We start from the raw sequence: 16,506 nt of genomic DNA on the forward strand, positions 1-16,506 counted from the left end.
GGCTTTGTGCAATCCACTTCCCCACTCCGACAACCTCCTATCGCAAAACGACTTCTTGCACCCGCATCCGGAGATCCTGGACTTGAGGGCCTGGAAATTGAGCAGAAGAGACTGGGCAGCCTAGGGTGCTCACATGAAGTTATGCAAACTTTGTTGCAAGGAAGTCATCTACCAATACCACCTACTACAGGGTATGGAAAAAATTCACCCAGCTGGCAGAATCCAGCCATTTCAATCTGCTGGACCCTGGAGTTCATAATGTTCTACTCTTCTTGCAGTCGGGCCTGGACTTGGGTCTTAACACACTGAAAGTTCAGGTTTTGGCCTTATCAGCCTTAAGACGCACGCTGGGCACTGGAGCCCCTCATAGACCACTTTTTAAAGCGGTACTAAGGTTGTGTCCTAGGAAAATTCTTTACCCCAAGTGGGATCTGACAGCTGTCCTCAACGTCTTAGCCAGTCCACCCTTTGCACCCACTGAAGAGTGTACATTGGAAGATATTACCTGGAAAACGACATTTCTGATCGCCATCACATCAGGGTGCAGGGTGTCTGAAATCCAAGCTTTGGGAGTTAGAGAACCCTACGTCACATTTTTTTTTCCCCAGATAGGATGGTTCTGCAGCCTATTTATCAGTTTGTCCTGAAGGTACCATCAGTTTACCACCTTAATCAAGAATGGGTTCTCCCGGCCTTCGGAGAAGATCCCTCTTCAAATCTACATGAATTGGATGTGGCCAGGTCCGTAAGGCATTATTTAGAGTTGACACAGCAATTGCGCAAGGATCAACATCTGTTTATTATTCCCAAGGGTGAAAGGAATGGCGGCCTCCAAGACAACCTTAGCCAGCTGGATCGTAAAAATAATTCAGAGGGCATATCGGGCTAGTGGGCTCCCAGTTGCAGTGAATGCTCATTTGACGCAGGGAATGGCCTCTTCCTGGGCAGTCTTGGCGGGGGTCTCCCCTGAGACAATTTGCAGAGTGGCTAGTTGGTCATCCTTCAACACCTTCATGTCGCACTATAGCCTAGATCCGGCAGTCCTCACCTCCTGAGATTTTGGGGGAAAAACCTTAGAATTATCAGATCTGTAAAATCATTTTTGCAGTACCCTCCCTGTAAGCGAGTTATTTACCATTGGTATGCTGCCATGGAGGCACATGGAAAATTGAATACTCACCTTTCCATAATTTTCCTTTCCTGGTGCCTACCCATGGCAGCATACACCCTCCCTTCAATAATCCTTAATGTTCTGAAGACTAGTTACAAAGAATACCTGAGGGAGGAGTAACTCTGTATTTAAAAAAAAAAAAAAAAAAAAAAAAAAAATTACGTGGTCTTGTGGGTTGATCGAGGGTGGAGCCATCAACCATTGGTATGCTGCCATGGGTAGGCACCAGGAAAGGAAAATTACGGAAAGGTGAGTATTCAATTTTCTGTTTTTGTAGTTTCCAAGAAGGAAGGGGTACATCCAATCTTGGACCCAAAAGCCCTCTATCACTTTAAGGTGTAGATGTTCAGAATGGAATCAGTCGCCCAGTAGTTGCTGCACTCCAAGGGTACTCCCTGGCGCCCTTAGACATCCAGGATGCGTACCTGCACATATCCATATGTCTGTGGCAGCAGAAGTTTCTGCGATTTGCAGTCGGAAAATCCCACTACCAGTTTGTGGTTCTCCCTTCAGTCTGACATCAGCCCCCGTGTCTTTACTAAGGTTTTGGCTCTGGTTTTGATGTTGCTACAGCAACGTGGGATATCTAGGCTATCTCCTCCTGAGAGCATCGTCCACCTCAGAGTTGGAGGATGTAGCGATCACTATGCAGACTCTAAAAGAATTTGAGTGGCTGTTGAACCTAAAGAACTCTGATTGTACCGACTCAGCGTTTGGAGTACCTAGGCTTGCTGCTAGACTCAGTTTTCTCCCTTCAGACAAGCTGCAGACTTTCAGATCTACGGTAAGACTGCTGATGTACCGCAGGTGGTCATCTCTTTGCTTTTGCATGCAAGTCCTGGGGCTCATGATGATGGTCTCCTTTTTGAGGCTGTGCCATTTGCCCAGTTCTACACCAGAGTCCTGCAGTAGGACATCTTGTCTAAATGGGACAAATCTAAGTTGTGCCTGGATTGTCGGATTCAGGTGAGCCAGTCAGAGTCACTGATCTGGTGGCTGAGGTCCCTGGTGATTCAGGCCGGAAAGTCGTTCCTACCTCCTACAGTGGACAGTGATCACAAAGGACACCAGCCCTTTCGGCTGGGGAGGAATAATGGGGGTTAAGTCCGCTCAGGGCCTCTGATCGGCAACTCAGATTCTTTCGTTGACCAATCTGCTCGAACTGAGAGCGATCAGGCTGTGCCTCTCCACATGGTCAATGAGACTGCAAGCACGTCCGTTTTTAAGGTCCAGTCAGACAACGCCACTGCAGTGGCATACGTCAATCACCAAGGGTGGACAAGAAGCTCAGCTGCGGCGTGGGAGGTCCCTCCCATACTTCGGTGGGTAGAGCGCCATGTACCGGTTTTGTCGGCCATTTACATTCCCGGAGTGGAGAACTGGCGGACTATCTGAGTCGCCAGATACTGGACCCAGGAGAATGGGCGTTGCATCGGGAGGTATTCAGGCACACCAGACGTGGATCTTCTGGCCTCCCGTCTCCATCAGAGGTGGCCAAGATTCGGGTCCAGGACAAGGGATCCGTGGACGGACGTGTCAGACGCGCTGGTGGCTCAGTGGGATCCGCACCAGCTGATCTATGCCTTTCTTCCACTGAAGCTGTTACCACGTCTGATTCGCAGAATGGAAGACAAGGGGATCCCAGCAATACTGGTGGTCCCAGATTGGCCTTAGCGCCCATGGTACTCAGACCTCATGTGTCTAGTGGCAGACGCTCCCTGGCGACTGCCATTACGAGAGGGCCTTCTGTCTCAAGGTCCGATTCTCCATCCTGCTTTAACGGCATGGCTATTGAGAACCAGGTGTTGAGGAATCGGGTCTGTCGGACTCTGTGATCCCAACTATGTTGAGAGCACGGAAATCTTCTAGGAAGATATATCATTGTACCTGGATGGCCTACATCTCCATGTGTGAGGAGAAAGGTTGGCATCCGCGCTCTTTTTCCATATCCCAGGATCCTGCTGGCTGTTCAGCAAGGAGTAGACCAAAAATTGGCATTAAGCACTATTAGAGGGCAAGTTTCAGCTTTTGGTGACCCCTGGCGTCTCACTCATAGTGAGTACCTTTTGTTCAGGGGGTCTGTCATGTAGTCCCTCTGGTGCGTCCACCGTTACCCCCATGGGATTTAAACCTGGTGTTATCAGCGCTTCAAAATTCGCTGCTTAAAAATATCAGGGTGTCCCCCTGTTTGACGTTTTTTCAGAAAGTGGTCTTTCTAGTGGCCATCACATCGGCCAGGAGGGTCTCGGAACTGGTGGCCTTGTCTTGCAAGTCGCCTTATCTGGTTATCCATAAGGCTAAAGTGGTGTTGCGTTCGCAACCGTCCTTTCTACCGAAGGTGGTCGCGGCTTTTCCCATTGAGGACATTGTGTTACCATCTCTCTGTTCTAGGATAAAAACACCCTAAGGAGGTGGCCCTTCATGCTCTGGTCATGGTTTGGGCTCAAAGTGTATTTGTCTACCACTGCTCCCTTTCGGAAGTCAGAGTCGCTTGTTGTTTCAGTAGCTGGTTCAGAAAGGCATGGCTGTCTCATCAGACAGATTGTGGTACAAGCCTATGCCTTTAAGGGGCAGGTGCCCCTCTTTCTGGTTACGGCCCACTCCACAAGGGCAATCGGAATGTCTTGGGCTTTCCGACACCAATCGTCAATCGCTCAGGTGTGTAGGGTGGCGACCTGGTCGTCTGTCCCAGCGTTTACCAAGTTCTACAAGGTAGATGTCAGTGCATCGGCTGATACCTGTTTTTGGCCCGCAAAGTTTGCAGGAGGCTGTATAATTGCAATTGAATATGCAATATTTTACTTATTATTTTTTTTCTCTCTAACGCAGTACCTTTAAGTTAATACATTTGTTGCATTACATTCTGCAGTTTTTTGTGCGGTTGTGGGTAGTCGCTCCTGTTGAGGGTACCCTGATTTTGTGGTGGATCTCTCCACACACACGTGTGTGTGTGTGTGTGTGTGTGTGTGTGTGTGTGTGTGTGTGTGTGTTTTTTTTCTTCTTCTTTTTTTTTTTTTTTTGTAAAGTTTTACTTGTTCCCACTTGCCATGGTGGGTGAAGTTTTTTTTTTATGCTGTTTTTCCCACCCCTCGTTTGGCACTGCTTGGGGACGTCAGTGTCAGTCGGTGAATAGAAAAGAAAATAGGTTTTTTTTTTTTTTTTTTTTTTTTTGTATTCGCCGTAAAATCCTTTTCTGTAATTCACCGACCGACACAGAACCCGCCCCTCCTTTTATCTTAGTTATACTGCTTGTTGGCGTACTGAGGTCTGCTAGCAGGCAGGAGGGTTGATACCTGAGGGGACCGCCCCCCCATGGGCGGAACTGAGAGTTCTGAGTGTTGTATTACAACTTTGCCTAGTATTCTCCTAGAGGGGAGGTATACAACCCAATGGCTGAGAGGAGCTGTGTCGGTCAGTGAATTATAGAGAAAAGGATTTTACGGTGAGTACAAAAATCCTGTGTTTCGTGCTCTTCCCACGCCTCTGTCTCTGGGGCACGTGATCTGCAGCTGTCAGAATAGACGCGGTGGGGGCGTGGTCTATGCCCTGCAAAGTGTGGCCCACCCTCCCACTGTATTATAAGGAGGGGGTTAGCTGGACTACTCTGCCGCTGTGCTGGGACAGTTGTGGGTTATCTGGACCTCAGTGTGCTGAACCCCAATGGGCAGGGAGTGGTCCTTTTGGGTGTGCGTGCTGAATGTCAGGCGTTTCCAGGTTGTAACATGAGCCGAGTCACCACCAATGCGGGCTTGTCAGTCGTGTGGGGGAGTGTTCGTCTGTCCAGATTTGTGAAAATTGAATGGTGCGCTCCAGTGTGAAACGCAGCGCCATTTTAATCCGAACTCACAGGAGTGGCTGGGTGCGGTCACGTGAGTTTGCCTGCAGGATCGTCATCTTACACTGGAACACGTGGTCCGAGCTGTCAGAGCAGACGCGGCGGAGTAGTGGGTGCGGCTTTTTCTCCTATTGGACAGTATGCTGCCCGCCCCTGCTGTATATTGATGAGGCCGGGCGCGCTACGCTCTTCTCTGCCGTTTTCCGGGCGGCCGCCATCTTGTTTTTGTGTTAGGCCGAAGCCGGGTGTGAGGAATCGGGGAAGTAATGTGGGACGAGCCCCGGGGGGATTGGTGAGTACTTACCGCTGTGTCGGGCGGGCTGGGGATCGGGCGTTTCCAGGGTGTTTCTGTAATGGGGGCAGAGTCACTCCCAGATCAGTGGCAGCCCGAGATTTCCCGACACCCTGAGTCATCCGTGCAGAGGTGTCATTTCCGTGTGATCGCAGCCCGAGGATCCTCGCCTCCCCTGCAGGATGGTATAGTGTGTGTGTGTGCAGAGATCTATTACCCCCCTCAATAATATATAGATTGTGTGCAGAGATCTATTACCCCCTCTATAATATATAGATGTCTCTATAGTGTTGTGTTGCTCGGTTTTACGGTGGAAGATCACCTCGGACTTTGTCAGAATAGAAGATCGCCTCGTATTTTATAAGGGTGTTACTTTAATTTGTACTGTGTGTGGATGGAAGATCGCCTCGCACTGTGTGTGTGGCGGCGGTGGGAGATCGCCTCGCACTGTGTGTGTGTGTGTGTGGCGGCGCTGGGAGATCGCCTCGCACTGTGTGTGTGTGTGGCGGCGGTGGTGGGAGATCGCCTCGCACTGTGTGTGGCGGCGGTGGTGGGAGATCGCCTCGCACTGTGTGTGGCGGCGGTGGGAGATCGCCTCGCACTGTGTGTGGCGGCGGTGGGAGATCGCCTCGCACTGTGTGTGGCGGCGGTGGGAGATCGCCTCGCACTGTGTGTGTGGCGGCGGTGGGAGATCGCCTCGCACTGTGTGTGTGTGGCGGCGGTGGGAGATCGCCTCGCACTGTGTGTGTGGCGGCGGCGGTGGGAGACCGCCTCGCACTGTGTGTGTGGCGGCGGCGGTGGGAGACCGCCTCGCACTGTGTGTGTGGCGGCGGCGGTGGGAGACCGCCTCGCACTGTGTGTGTGGCGGCGGTGGGAGACCGCCTCGCACTGTGTGTGTGGCGGCGCTGGGAGACCGCCTCGCACTGTGTGTGGTGGCGGCGCTGGGAGACCGCCTCGCACTGTGTGTGGTGGCGGCGCTGGGAGACCGCCTCGCACTGTGTGTGTGTGTGGTGGCGGCGGCGCTGGGAGACCGCCTCGCACTGTGTGTGTGTGGCGGCGGCGCTGGGAGACCGCCTCGCACTGTGTGTGTGGCGGCGGCGCTGGGAGACCGCCTCGCACTGTGTGTGTGGCGGCGGCGCTGGGAGACCGCCTCGCACTGTGTGTGTGTGTGGCGGCGGCGCTGAGAGACCGCCTCGCACTGTGTGTGTGTGTGGCGGCGGCGCTGGGAGACCGCCTCGCACTGTGTGTGTGTGTGGCGGCGGCGCTGGGAGACCGCCTCGCACTGTGTGTGTGTGTGGCGGCGGCGCTGGGAGACCGCCTCGCACTGTGTGTGTGTGTGTGTGTGTGTGGCGGCGGCGCTGGGAGACCGCCTCGCACTGTGTGTGTGTGTGGCGGCGGCGCTGGGAGACCGCCTCGCACTGTGTGTGTGTGTGGCGGCGGCGCTGGGAGACCGCCTCGCACTGTGTGTGTGTGTGTGGCGGCGGCGCTGGGAGACCGCCTCGCACTGTGTGTGTGTGTGGCGGCGCTGGGAGACCGCCTCGCACTGTGTGTGTGTGTGGCGGCGCTGGGAGACCGCCTCGCACTGTGTGTGTGTGTGTGGCGGCGCTGGGAGACCGCCTCGCACTGTGTGTGTGTGTGTGTGTCAGCGGTGGGAGATCGCCTCGCACTGTGTGTGTGTGTGTGTGTGGCGGCGGTGGGAGATCGCCTCGCACTGTGTGTGTGTGTGTGTGGCGGCGGTGGTGGGAGATCGCCTCGCAATGTGTGTGGCGGCGGTGGGAGATCGCCTCGCACTGTGTGTGTGTGTGTGTGTGTGTGTGTGTGGGGCGGCGGTGGGAGATCGCCTCGCACTGTGTGTGTGTGTCGGCGGTGGGAGATCGCCTCGCACTGTGTGTGTGTGTGTGTGTGTGTGTCGGCGGTGGGAGATCGCCTCGCACTGTGTGTGTGTGTGTGGCGGCGGTGGTGGGAGATCGCCTCGCAATGTGTGTGTGTGTGGCGGCGGTGGGAGATCGCCTCGCACTGTGTGTGTGTGTGTGTGTGTGTGTGTGTGGCGGCGGGAGATCGCCTCGCACTGTGTGTGTGTGTGTGTGTGGCGGCGGTGGGAGATCGCCTCGCACTGTGTGTGTGTGGCGGCGCTGGAAGATCGCTTCGCACTGTGTGTGTGTGTGTGTGTGTGTGTGTGTGGCGGCGGTGGGAGATCGCCTCGCACTGTGTGTAATGATCCAACATTGATAATTCGGATGGATCTTGTCCTCCTCATCCAATCACGGACTGCAGTGTTTGCTGTCATGGCAGATATTGGGGGTGTGTCCTAGCTGGGCACTAATAGATATAAACACGGCACATTCACCCACTACTAGTGGTGGGTGGGGTGTGGTGGGTGCGGTGTAGTAGCCTCTGCAGTCAGAGATCAATGAGGTGAAAATGGCATGCGGTCAGTTCGGTGTATATAGAGATGGGTGAGGTGGATACGATCTAGTTTTCTATGGGGTGTGAGAGATTATATATATATATATATATATATATATATATATATATAATCGATAGTTATCTCTTGTGTATTGTATTTAGAATGATCGGTGTAAACGTGCTCTGTGTGAAATGCCATCTCATTCATCCTACTGAGTGGCAATGATGTGTAATGTGGAGCATCTTCTAAATGTCTTCCTTCAAAAACTTGCTGTGATTTGGTCAGCCATTGATGTCATTATTTCTTCTTCTTCTGATCTTCAGTGACCTGCTCTGGGTGGATGTAACCTCTGAGCCAAGTCCATGTTTCCATCAATCCTAGTAGAGGGTCACATGGGGGGGGGGGGGGGGTCGCAGCACCTCTGATGTTCTGGCAGGTTGCTCAGCGAAGTGTCTTTCTAATAGGTATACAGGTTACATCAAGTAGATTTTGTGCCCTCTGCCTCCACCCTGAGTCATGGTAACCAGGTTTCATGCATTTCTTCTGGATAGCCGCTCTGCCAGCCCTTGGCTGAGTGACTTTGGGGATCAGCATAGTACAGTTTTGTAGCGCAATATATTTTTAGTCAAAGTGAGTTTAATCACTTATAAAATATCAGATTCCCATTCTGGGCGTCTGGTGTGAAGCGGACCCCACCCCGAGCTCCAATTACCTCTTCCTGGTACGGATTAACCCCTTAGTGGCCAGCCTGTGACTCGAGGTCATGGCCCGTATAGCAGCAAAGGGGATTTCCAGCTGATGACAGATGGTGTGTTTGTGCAGCATCATAGTTTAAGGCTTTTGCTTTCTCATTTGTTGGTGTAATCTCCCTTCCTAGAAGCAGATCACATTGATCATAGTTTACATGCAGCTCCTCCATCAACTAGGAATTAATGTTGGCATTGTAGCTGCAGGTTTTCCTGGCATCACTTTTTTTTTTTTTTTTTTATTTATTTATTTTTATTCTATAGAGTTCTGCCATTCATGCATAGTGGCAGGGACATGCATGTGTTGGGTTGGAGGAGAAGCACCAAAGGGTTTTTTAAGTTTATTTTCTGTGAGTACATTTGCAGTAATGTGTGGGTGATTGACACTATTGTGCACAATTTTTGGTTTTCCCCATGTCCATTGTGTTTATATTTACTGGTAATTGGGGAAAACTTTTTTTTTTTTTTTTTTTTCCCCCCAGTGTTGACAAAGTGAGAATTTGTAGGCTGCAATTACTGATCTGTCCATAAAATGCTAATTTCCTGGTTGTCATGAGGCTTCGGCTCGTGTGTGTGTGTGTGTGTGTGTTTTTAATTTTATTTTTTGAGTCACTGACCAGCAGCAAGAATGGAGATGAGAAATTCTGACACTCCTTTATACCAAAACTGTTCAGGTTTGTGACTCAAAAGAATTGAAAGTATTGGGCTGCAGCATGGATCCAAGCATCGGCTGTCACCTGCCGCCTCTAACATAGAGAACCGAGTGATCACATGACCGCTGATCACTCCGTTCTGGGTCTTCAGGGAGAAGAACATGTGACTGTTGGCTCTGTAATGTCAGCCTACAGCACTGGGACGGTGCTGGAATAGCTGTCCAGCGCAGTCTGACCGTGTCTAGTGTGAATGTAGCCTAAAGCTGCTGCAGATGGCAGTCGATAAGATGCTTGATTTCAGATGGATGTAATCTGGATCAGCATAGTTGTTGCTTGACCTGGCCTCCTATTGGTAATAGTTTTCCTCTTTCTAGTCTTGACACTAGAGGCCTAGTGAATTGAATGACTCTGTACACAAAGTGCTTAGTGAGGTTGTAGTTTTGTTGCATACTTTGCTGACATTGCAATGTTAGGTCACTAGAGATGCAGCACTTGTGTTTTGCCCTATGTAATCCTGTCAGAGTAAATGAGCTGCCATTTGCTTTTCTTTTCCCTTTTTTTTTTTTTTTTTTTTTTTATACCTTTTTTGCCTGGCTGATAAGTATCCATAACAACCAGTCATTATCCATCAGCTTCCGTACTTTGTGTCATTCATCTAGAACCAGCATGCAGATGAGGAAAGCCATCTTTGTTGCCTCTCAAGGGGAGTGACACCTTGCACTTATGGATATGGAGTAGAATGTGACAGTCTTTGATGGTCCTAGGCCCAACGCTGTACTGTAGCTCATGTTTTTGAATACTTAGTTTCCCAAGGACCCTGCAGTGAGGTTGAATGAAGTCAAAGGTGCCTAGATGAGCTGACTGGAAATCGTAGTGATAAAGCAATAGCAAAGTCCGCTTTTGTGATTTTTGTCTACGGGTAAGCCTCTAATAAGGCTTACCTGCAGTGTAGGTAAAACTAATATCTCCTAAATGTGCACCTTTTTAAGGAGATATTTACACTGGATGCAGCTGGTGATGTCACTAGCACATGTGCTGTGAAGGTCTGGAATACTGTGCCGTATCTTCAGAGCTCCATGCCGGAGCCGAGCGCTCCCGCGTGCAAGTGATGCCCTTGTGACTCGACCACTAATGCAGCTGGAGCTCGCAAACCACCCATAAGGAAGACCGGGGGAAGATGGAAGCCCCATCAGTGACATCATGTTGCTGAAGGAGTTCATTCCAAGGTAAGTATTTCATAATGTGCTAGTATGCAATGCATACTAACATGTTATGCCTTTGCCTTACATGGAAACATTTTTGTCTAACTGCTGTGGTTTACTACTGCTTTAATGCAAGATCTTTTTTAACAAATTATGTCTTTACTGTTTTACCTTTTGCACTTCAGGTGTTGGAGCTTCCAGTTCCAGCATTCCATACTTTGATTTGTATTTTATAGTAGGAAAGGTTAATTGTTGGCTCATACTTAACAGAAGCAAGCAACTACAGATTATCTCTATCCTGACTTCTTCATATTCTCCAATTTTAGAGGTCCACCTCACCGCTGTCCAAGAAGCGACGTGTGGCTGTATCGGAAACTGGTTCAAGTAGCTCCTCCACTGTTTATGTGAGCACAGTAGCGGAACTGTCAGCCAACGTAAGTGCCCCACAAACAAGACCTTAAATAACTATCAAATACTATCCCGGTCTTCAGAGATTTTAATGATTTGGCTTTCTTGCAGGGAATGGCTCGAAACAGCACTGAAGCAGAGATTGATGAGGGTCTCTATTCCCGTCAGCTGTAAGTATCCTTTCAGTTGTGTGCCTCTTAATTGAATCTGTAGACCAGATGAAACTTCTGTTGTGGCAGGGTGGGGAAAGGATGGAACCTGTAAGGTTTTTGCTTTCTTTTTCTATTGGGGAGATTTTAACTCGCTGCCTCTCCCAGGTGAGGAGGATTACAACTCCCATTGGATGCTCCTTTTGGAGATTTTCCTTCACGTCTGTCTGGTAAGAGGGTTGTCCCCGAAACAAAGTGACCAGAAATCTCTATAATTGCTCCCTAGATGGCAAAACTGACAGGGTTTCTAATCTGTTGAAAAAGAAGCAGTTTGTAACCTAACAAGTCTCTATATAGGTTCTTATTAGTTGGTTGCTTCTGCAAAAAGCTAACATGAGTATCTTGAAACCAAAGACGGCACTTCTGGTCACTTTTCCATAAAGACTAGCCCATGGATAACTAGCACCTTTTTCCAGATGCAAAAGAATAGGACAGTAGAAAATTGAAACCAAATGGGCAATCCCTTAAAGTGTGTTAGCACAAAAGAATAAAGATCTTGTTTCCTTGGAGCCTGTTATACAGCACAGTGCTTGTGCAGTGTCATTTGGACTTTTGTATTATCTGAAATACCCGACTGATCCTGACAGCTATGCCCTCCCCTCTGCAAACTGACCACGATAATCATGGCTGCTAAGCCCTGACATCGTGGTCCGTTTGCGTGCCTCCGTCATCTGTAAAGGGACTGACCCCTTACCATGTGATCAGCTGTCAGCCAGTGAGAGCTGAGATCACATGATGTAAACAAAAGCTCAGTAATCGTGTGTTGTGGGTTTTTTTAAATTTATTTTTTTCCCTCCTCGTGCTGTGAGGATAAAAGCCGATCACCAGCTTATGTTAAAGGGACATCCTTTTCTGTTTATAAAATTTAGTAATTTTTCTTGGTATATTTTGGCCAAAATTTGTACCGCTACATATCTTTGGTAAAAATAACCCAAGTTGGTGTATTTGAACTTTGTGAAAGTTAGAGTCCACAAGCTGTGCCAATCTCTGAAAATGTATCACACCTGAAGTACCTATCTAATTTCTTGAGACCCTAACAAGCCAGGAAAGTACAAATACCCCACAAATAATACCTTGGCATGTCTACATTCCAAAAAGGTGTCAAGAGGCATGGTGAGTTTTTTTATTTATTTATTTATTTATTTTTTTTGAAGTTGTCGTTTTCCCCCAAAATTTTTTGCAAAATCAAGAATTATTTTTTTTCACAAAATTGTTATATTAGCAGGTTTATTTCTCACATACAGCATATTCATAGCACAAATTACACCCCAAAACACATTCTACTATTCCTCTTGAGTATGGCGATGGTACATGTGTGAGACTTTTACACAGCGGGGCTACATACAGAGACACAACATGCAGGGAGCACCGTCAGGTGTTCTTGGAGCATAAATTATACATATAATTTCTTGACTACCTCTTACACTTTTGAAGGCCCTGGAGATCCAGGGCAATGGAAATGCCCCAAAAATTACCCCATTTTGAAAAGAAAACAAAATGAAAAGGCTTTTATATTTTACACAATGTTTCTAACAAGTCATGTACATACCAAAAATTACACCACAAAATAGATTCTCCTACTCTTCCTGCGTATGGCAATACCACAAGTCTGAGACTTTTCCACAGCGTGGCCACATGCAGGGAGCACCGTCGGATGTTCTAGGGACATAAGTTTCAAATCTAATTTGTCTACCTATTGCACTTTTGTGAGCCACTGTAGTGGCATGGATGAGAACTGATGTGGCATCAACGAGTATGCTCAGTTTGGAAGGCCGAGCTGAATGTGGCCGGGTGGGTATCCTTTCTACCGAAGGTGGTCTCGGCTTTTCACATTAACGAGGACATGGTGTTACCACCTCTTTCCTAGACCGAAACACCCTAAGGAGGTGGCCCTTCACGCTCTGGACGTGGTTTGGTCTCTGAAAGTGTATTTGTCTACCACTGCTACCTTTCGGAAGTCGGGGTAGCTGGTCCCAACAAAGGCATGGCGGTCTCATCGGCCACCATTTCCAGGTGGATCAGACAGATTGTAGTACAAGCCTACGCCTTAAAGGGGCAGGGGCCCCTCTTTCCAGTTACGGCCCACTCCACAAAGGCAATCGCGATGTCTTGGGCCTTCCGACACCAAGCGTCTGTCGCTCCAGGTGTGTAGGGCGGCGACCTGGTCGTCTGCCAATACGTTTATCCAAGTTCTAAAAGGTAGACGTCAGTGCATCGGCTGATACCTGTTTTTGGCCCGTAAAGTTTTGCAGGTGGCCATATAGTTGCAACTGAATATGCAATATTTTACACTTTTTTTTTTTTTTTTTTTTTTCAAATAAAAACGCAGTAGCTTTAAGCTAATACACTGTTAAACATTAACATTACGGGGGGCGTGGCCTGCAGCTGCATGGTGTAGGACGCTCTTTCCATGAGCTCCGGCTGCCCTTCATCCTTTCTACCATCCTTGCGGACCCAATTGGCTCCTTTACCCGGTGCACTGCTCTGCCTCCCTCGGGAGAACCGCCCGTGCTCATGTCACCGCCGAAAAAATCTCAGGGAGCCCTCGCTAAGCTGGGAAAGTTCCACGCGGACGCTCCGGACCTCGTGGAGGAAGATGGCGCCGCCCCGGGCTCGGCCGCCGAGAATCCTCCTTCAGGCGACACGGCGCGCATTCTCGAGGCCGTAACCCTCTGCTGAACCTCTCTCACCTCCAGGATTGAGGAGATGAAAGTTGACATCTCCCTCATCCGCCAGGATCTGTACAAATTGAGGGAGAGGGTCGGTGAAACGGAGCGCAGGCTGGGGCAGGTGGAGGATGACATCCCTCCCCTCCAGATCTCCACCGAAAGACTGCAGCACCAGCTCACTGCTGTCCTGTGCAAACAGGACGAATTTGAGAACAGGATGCGACGCTGTAACCTTCGCTTTGTGGGGTTGCCTGAGAAAGCAGAGGGCTCAGACCCCCCCCCCCCCCCCCCCCCGCATTCCTTGAACGTCTGCTGATTGCAAACTTCGGTCGCGAGGCCTTCTCGCTCACCTTCGCGGTCGAGCGTGCCCATCGCCTGGCCTCAAGACCTCCGCCTCCGGGTGCCCCACCGCGCACATTCATCGCCAAGATGCTCAATTACTGCGATCGGGACGCGGTCCTGCGCCTCACCAGGGAGAAGGGTAATATCCCCTACGAAGACAAGTGTATCGCGGTGTTCCCGGATTTCTCCGCTGAGATTCAGAAGAAGAGGGCCCAGTTCACGGAGGTCAAGCGCCAACTCCGCATCCGTCATCTGGTGTACGCAATGATGTTCCCTGCTCGGCTCCGCGTTGTGCGTGACGGCAAGGCTCACTTTTTTGAAGATCCTTCGGCTGCTCTTTCCTGGCTGGAGCAGCGCCCAGACGATGCCCCTGCCTGACTCTGATGGTCTCTACGTGACATCTATGTGGCCCTGCCTTTGTTTCTTCTACATGACAGTCAGCCGTGCCACTAGCCGTGAGTAATTTTGAACCCCTGACACCTTCCCCTGGTTTGCTGGGCCCCCCCTCTTCCCTGTTACTTCAAAGTACCTGCGTGCCATTGATTGCACCCTGCATGCCCCTGCTCATGCTGCATGTCACTCTGGTCTTGTTTTACATGGGTCCCCTCGTTCCATAAACATTTTTGCAGCCGGGGACATGGACACCGCTTTTAGCAGAGACTCCTCCATGCCGAACCCCCCCCTACCCGGCCGCACAGCACAGTTGACTTATGTTCGCCCCCACTCCCGGCTGGGAATGTGCCTGGTCACGTATGCTCTAAGTTCCTGGTTGTTTCTCCTGCCGCCCATGGTGGCCGGGCGCATTCCCCACTGCCACTTCAAGAAGTGTTTCCCTGGCCGGCCTCAGTTCCCCTGTGTTTTGTGGGTTACTGTGTATTTTGTTTGCCTTGCCGGTCCAGTGTAGGCACTGTTATGTTGTTCCTTACCATTTTTAGTTCCTGTTTGATGCTAACGCACCATGTTTTTTCTATGTCTGTACTTACCAATTCATGTCTGACAGATACTCCGCTGCTTGTTCATGTGTCTCAAGTATTGCCTGTATTACCTCTGGCTTTTGTTTGTGCTATGGGGGTAGCCCCTGTGATGGGTGGCGGTGGCGTTCCCACCCTATACGCCGTCCCTCGCGGGGGCTCTCTCTCGGGGGTAGCTGGGTCAGTCTGGTTACCATTTGTTTCATTGATCCTGCACTGTGCCTTCCATTTGTTATGGCGACCCTTAAGGTAGTCACGTGGAACGTGCGCGGCCTGCGGGAGAGATCTAAGAGGGTTGCGGTGCTCTCCCACCTTAAACCGCTACGGGCTGATATAATGGTGCTGACTGAGATGCATATCACAGGTCAGCTGCAGTTATCCCTTAAAAAACCGTGGGTGGGGTGGATGTATCATGCCCCCTTTACTAATAATTCTAGTGGTGTTGCTGTCCTGGTGGCCAAATCCATCCAATTCCGTCTACATGATTTACACTCCGATAGACGGGGTCGCTATCTATTTCTGCATGTCACGGTTGGGGGTCTTGAATTTTTGTTGTTAGCCTTTTACATTCCCCCACCCTTTCAGTTTGAGGCCCTCCAGCAGGGAATTGATTTTATGCTGCAGCACCCCTCACTGCCGGCTCTATGGCTGGGTGATTTTAATTCTGTGGTGTCCCCTGTCCTGGATAGACTCACCCGTTCCCCTGGTCCCTCCTCTCCCTCGGGTCGGACTAGATTCGGCAATTTTCTTGCCGAGTTTGCTTTGACAGATGTATGGAGGTATAGATATCCTACCCGTAGGGAGTACTCCTGCTTCACGCCAGCGCATGATGCAATGTCCAGGATAGACCTGATTCTGTGTTCCCCCTACCCTGCTTCCATGCCTTTTGGATGCTGGGATCGGGACTAGGGTCTTGTCTGATCACTCGCCTTGCTGGGCCCGGTTTCGTCTGCCCTCCACTCCGGTATCCCGTCTGTGGAGGTTGAATCCGTTCTGGCTGACGGTTTTCCCCGATTTGGAGGCCGTTCAGAGGGAGTGGGTTCATTATTTTCGGACTAATACGGACTCTGCACCATTTGGGCTGGTTTGGGAAGCTTTTAAATTGCACGCCCGCATGTTTATGTCTATTCGTATCAACCAGTTTAAGAAATCCACGGGACTAGCGGTACAGCAGGCTGAGAAGTTGCTGGGGGAGCTGGAGAGCGCGTTTCTTGCCCATCCCACTCCCTCCAACTCCTCTAAACTGAGACTACAGTCTAGACTCACCGATCAGTTGCACCTAGATGGAGCGGGGAGGAAGGTTTTTTTCAGCAAGCAAAAAGTTTACGAATATGGGGAGAAGGCTGGGAAACTGCTGGCCTGCATGGCTCATCTGGATCACAGCCCTCCGGTTGTGGTCCAGCTCAAGTCTGCGGCGGGAGCCACGCTGTCGGATCCACAGGAGGTGGTTCAGGAATTTAGGCGCTTTTATGCCGAACTATACACCTCTGAGGCCGTCGGCTCCCTGGACGACTTGCGTGCCCTGCTGCAGACGGTAGACTTCCCGGTCCTCACGGACTCCCAGGTGGAGCTCCTGGAAGCTCCCATCACAGAGGAATGTA

At 50.3% G+C, this 16,506-nt stretch overlaps 1 protein-coding gene across 4 annotated transcripts in view; it reads left to right on the forward strand.

The window, feature by feature from the left end:
* UBA1 (ubiquitin like modifier activating enzyme 1) overlaps positions 1–16,506 on the forward strand; it is a 69,922-nt gene that overhangs the window by 13,240 nt on the left and 40,176 nt on the right. The window contains exons 1-3 of one of the 4 annotated variants that reach the window (XM_077463253.1): positions 4,478–4,613; positions 10,633–10,740; positions 10,826–10,884. In XM_077463253.1, the coding sequence (XP_077319379.1) occupies positions 10,829–10,884 (56 nt within the window). In that variant the 5' untranslated portion in view covers positions 4,478–4,613; positions 10,633–10,740; positions 10,826–10,828. Of the gene's footprint in view, positions 1–4,477; positions 4,614–4,813; positions 5,299–5,461; positions 5,484–10,632; positions 10,741–10,825; positions 10,885–16,506 lie in introns of those variants that run through there. The other 3 variants (XM_077463249.1, XM_077463252.1, XM_077463250.1) reach the window with 3 other exon arrangements.

Source organism: Lithobates pipiens, unplaced genomic scaffold (assembly GCF_037356315.1).
Source record: "Lithobates pipiens isolate NorthernLeopardFrog02 unplaced genomic scaffold, aLitPip1_a1.2 Scaffold_3, whole genome shotgun sequence".
NCBI classification, from domain to species: Eukaryota; Metazoa; Chordata; class Amphibia; order Anura; family Ranidae; genus Lithobates; species Lithobates pipiens.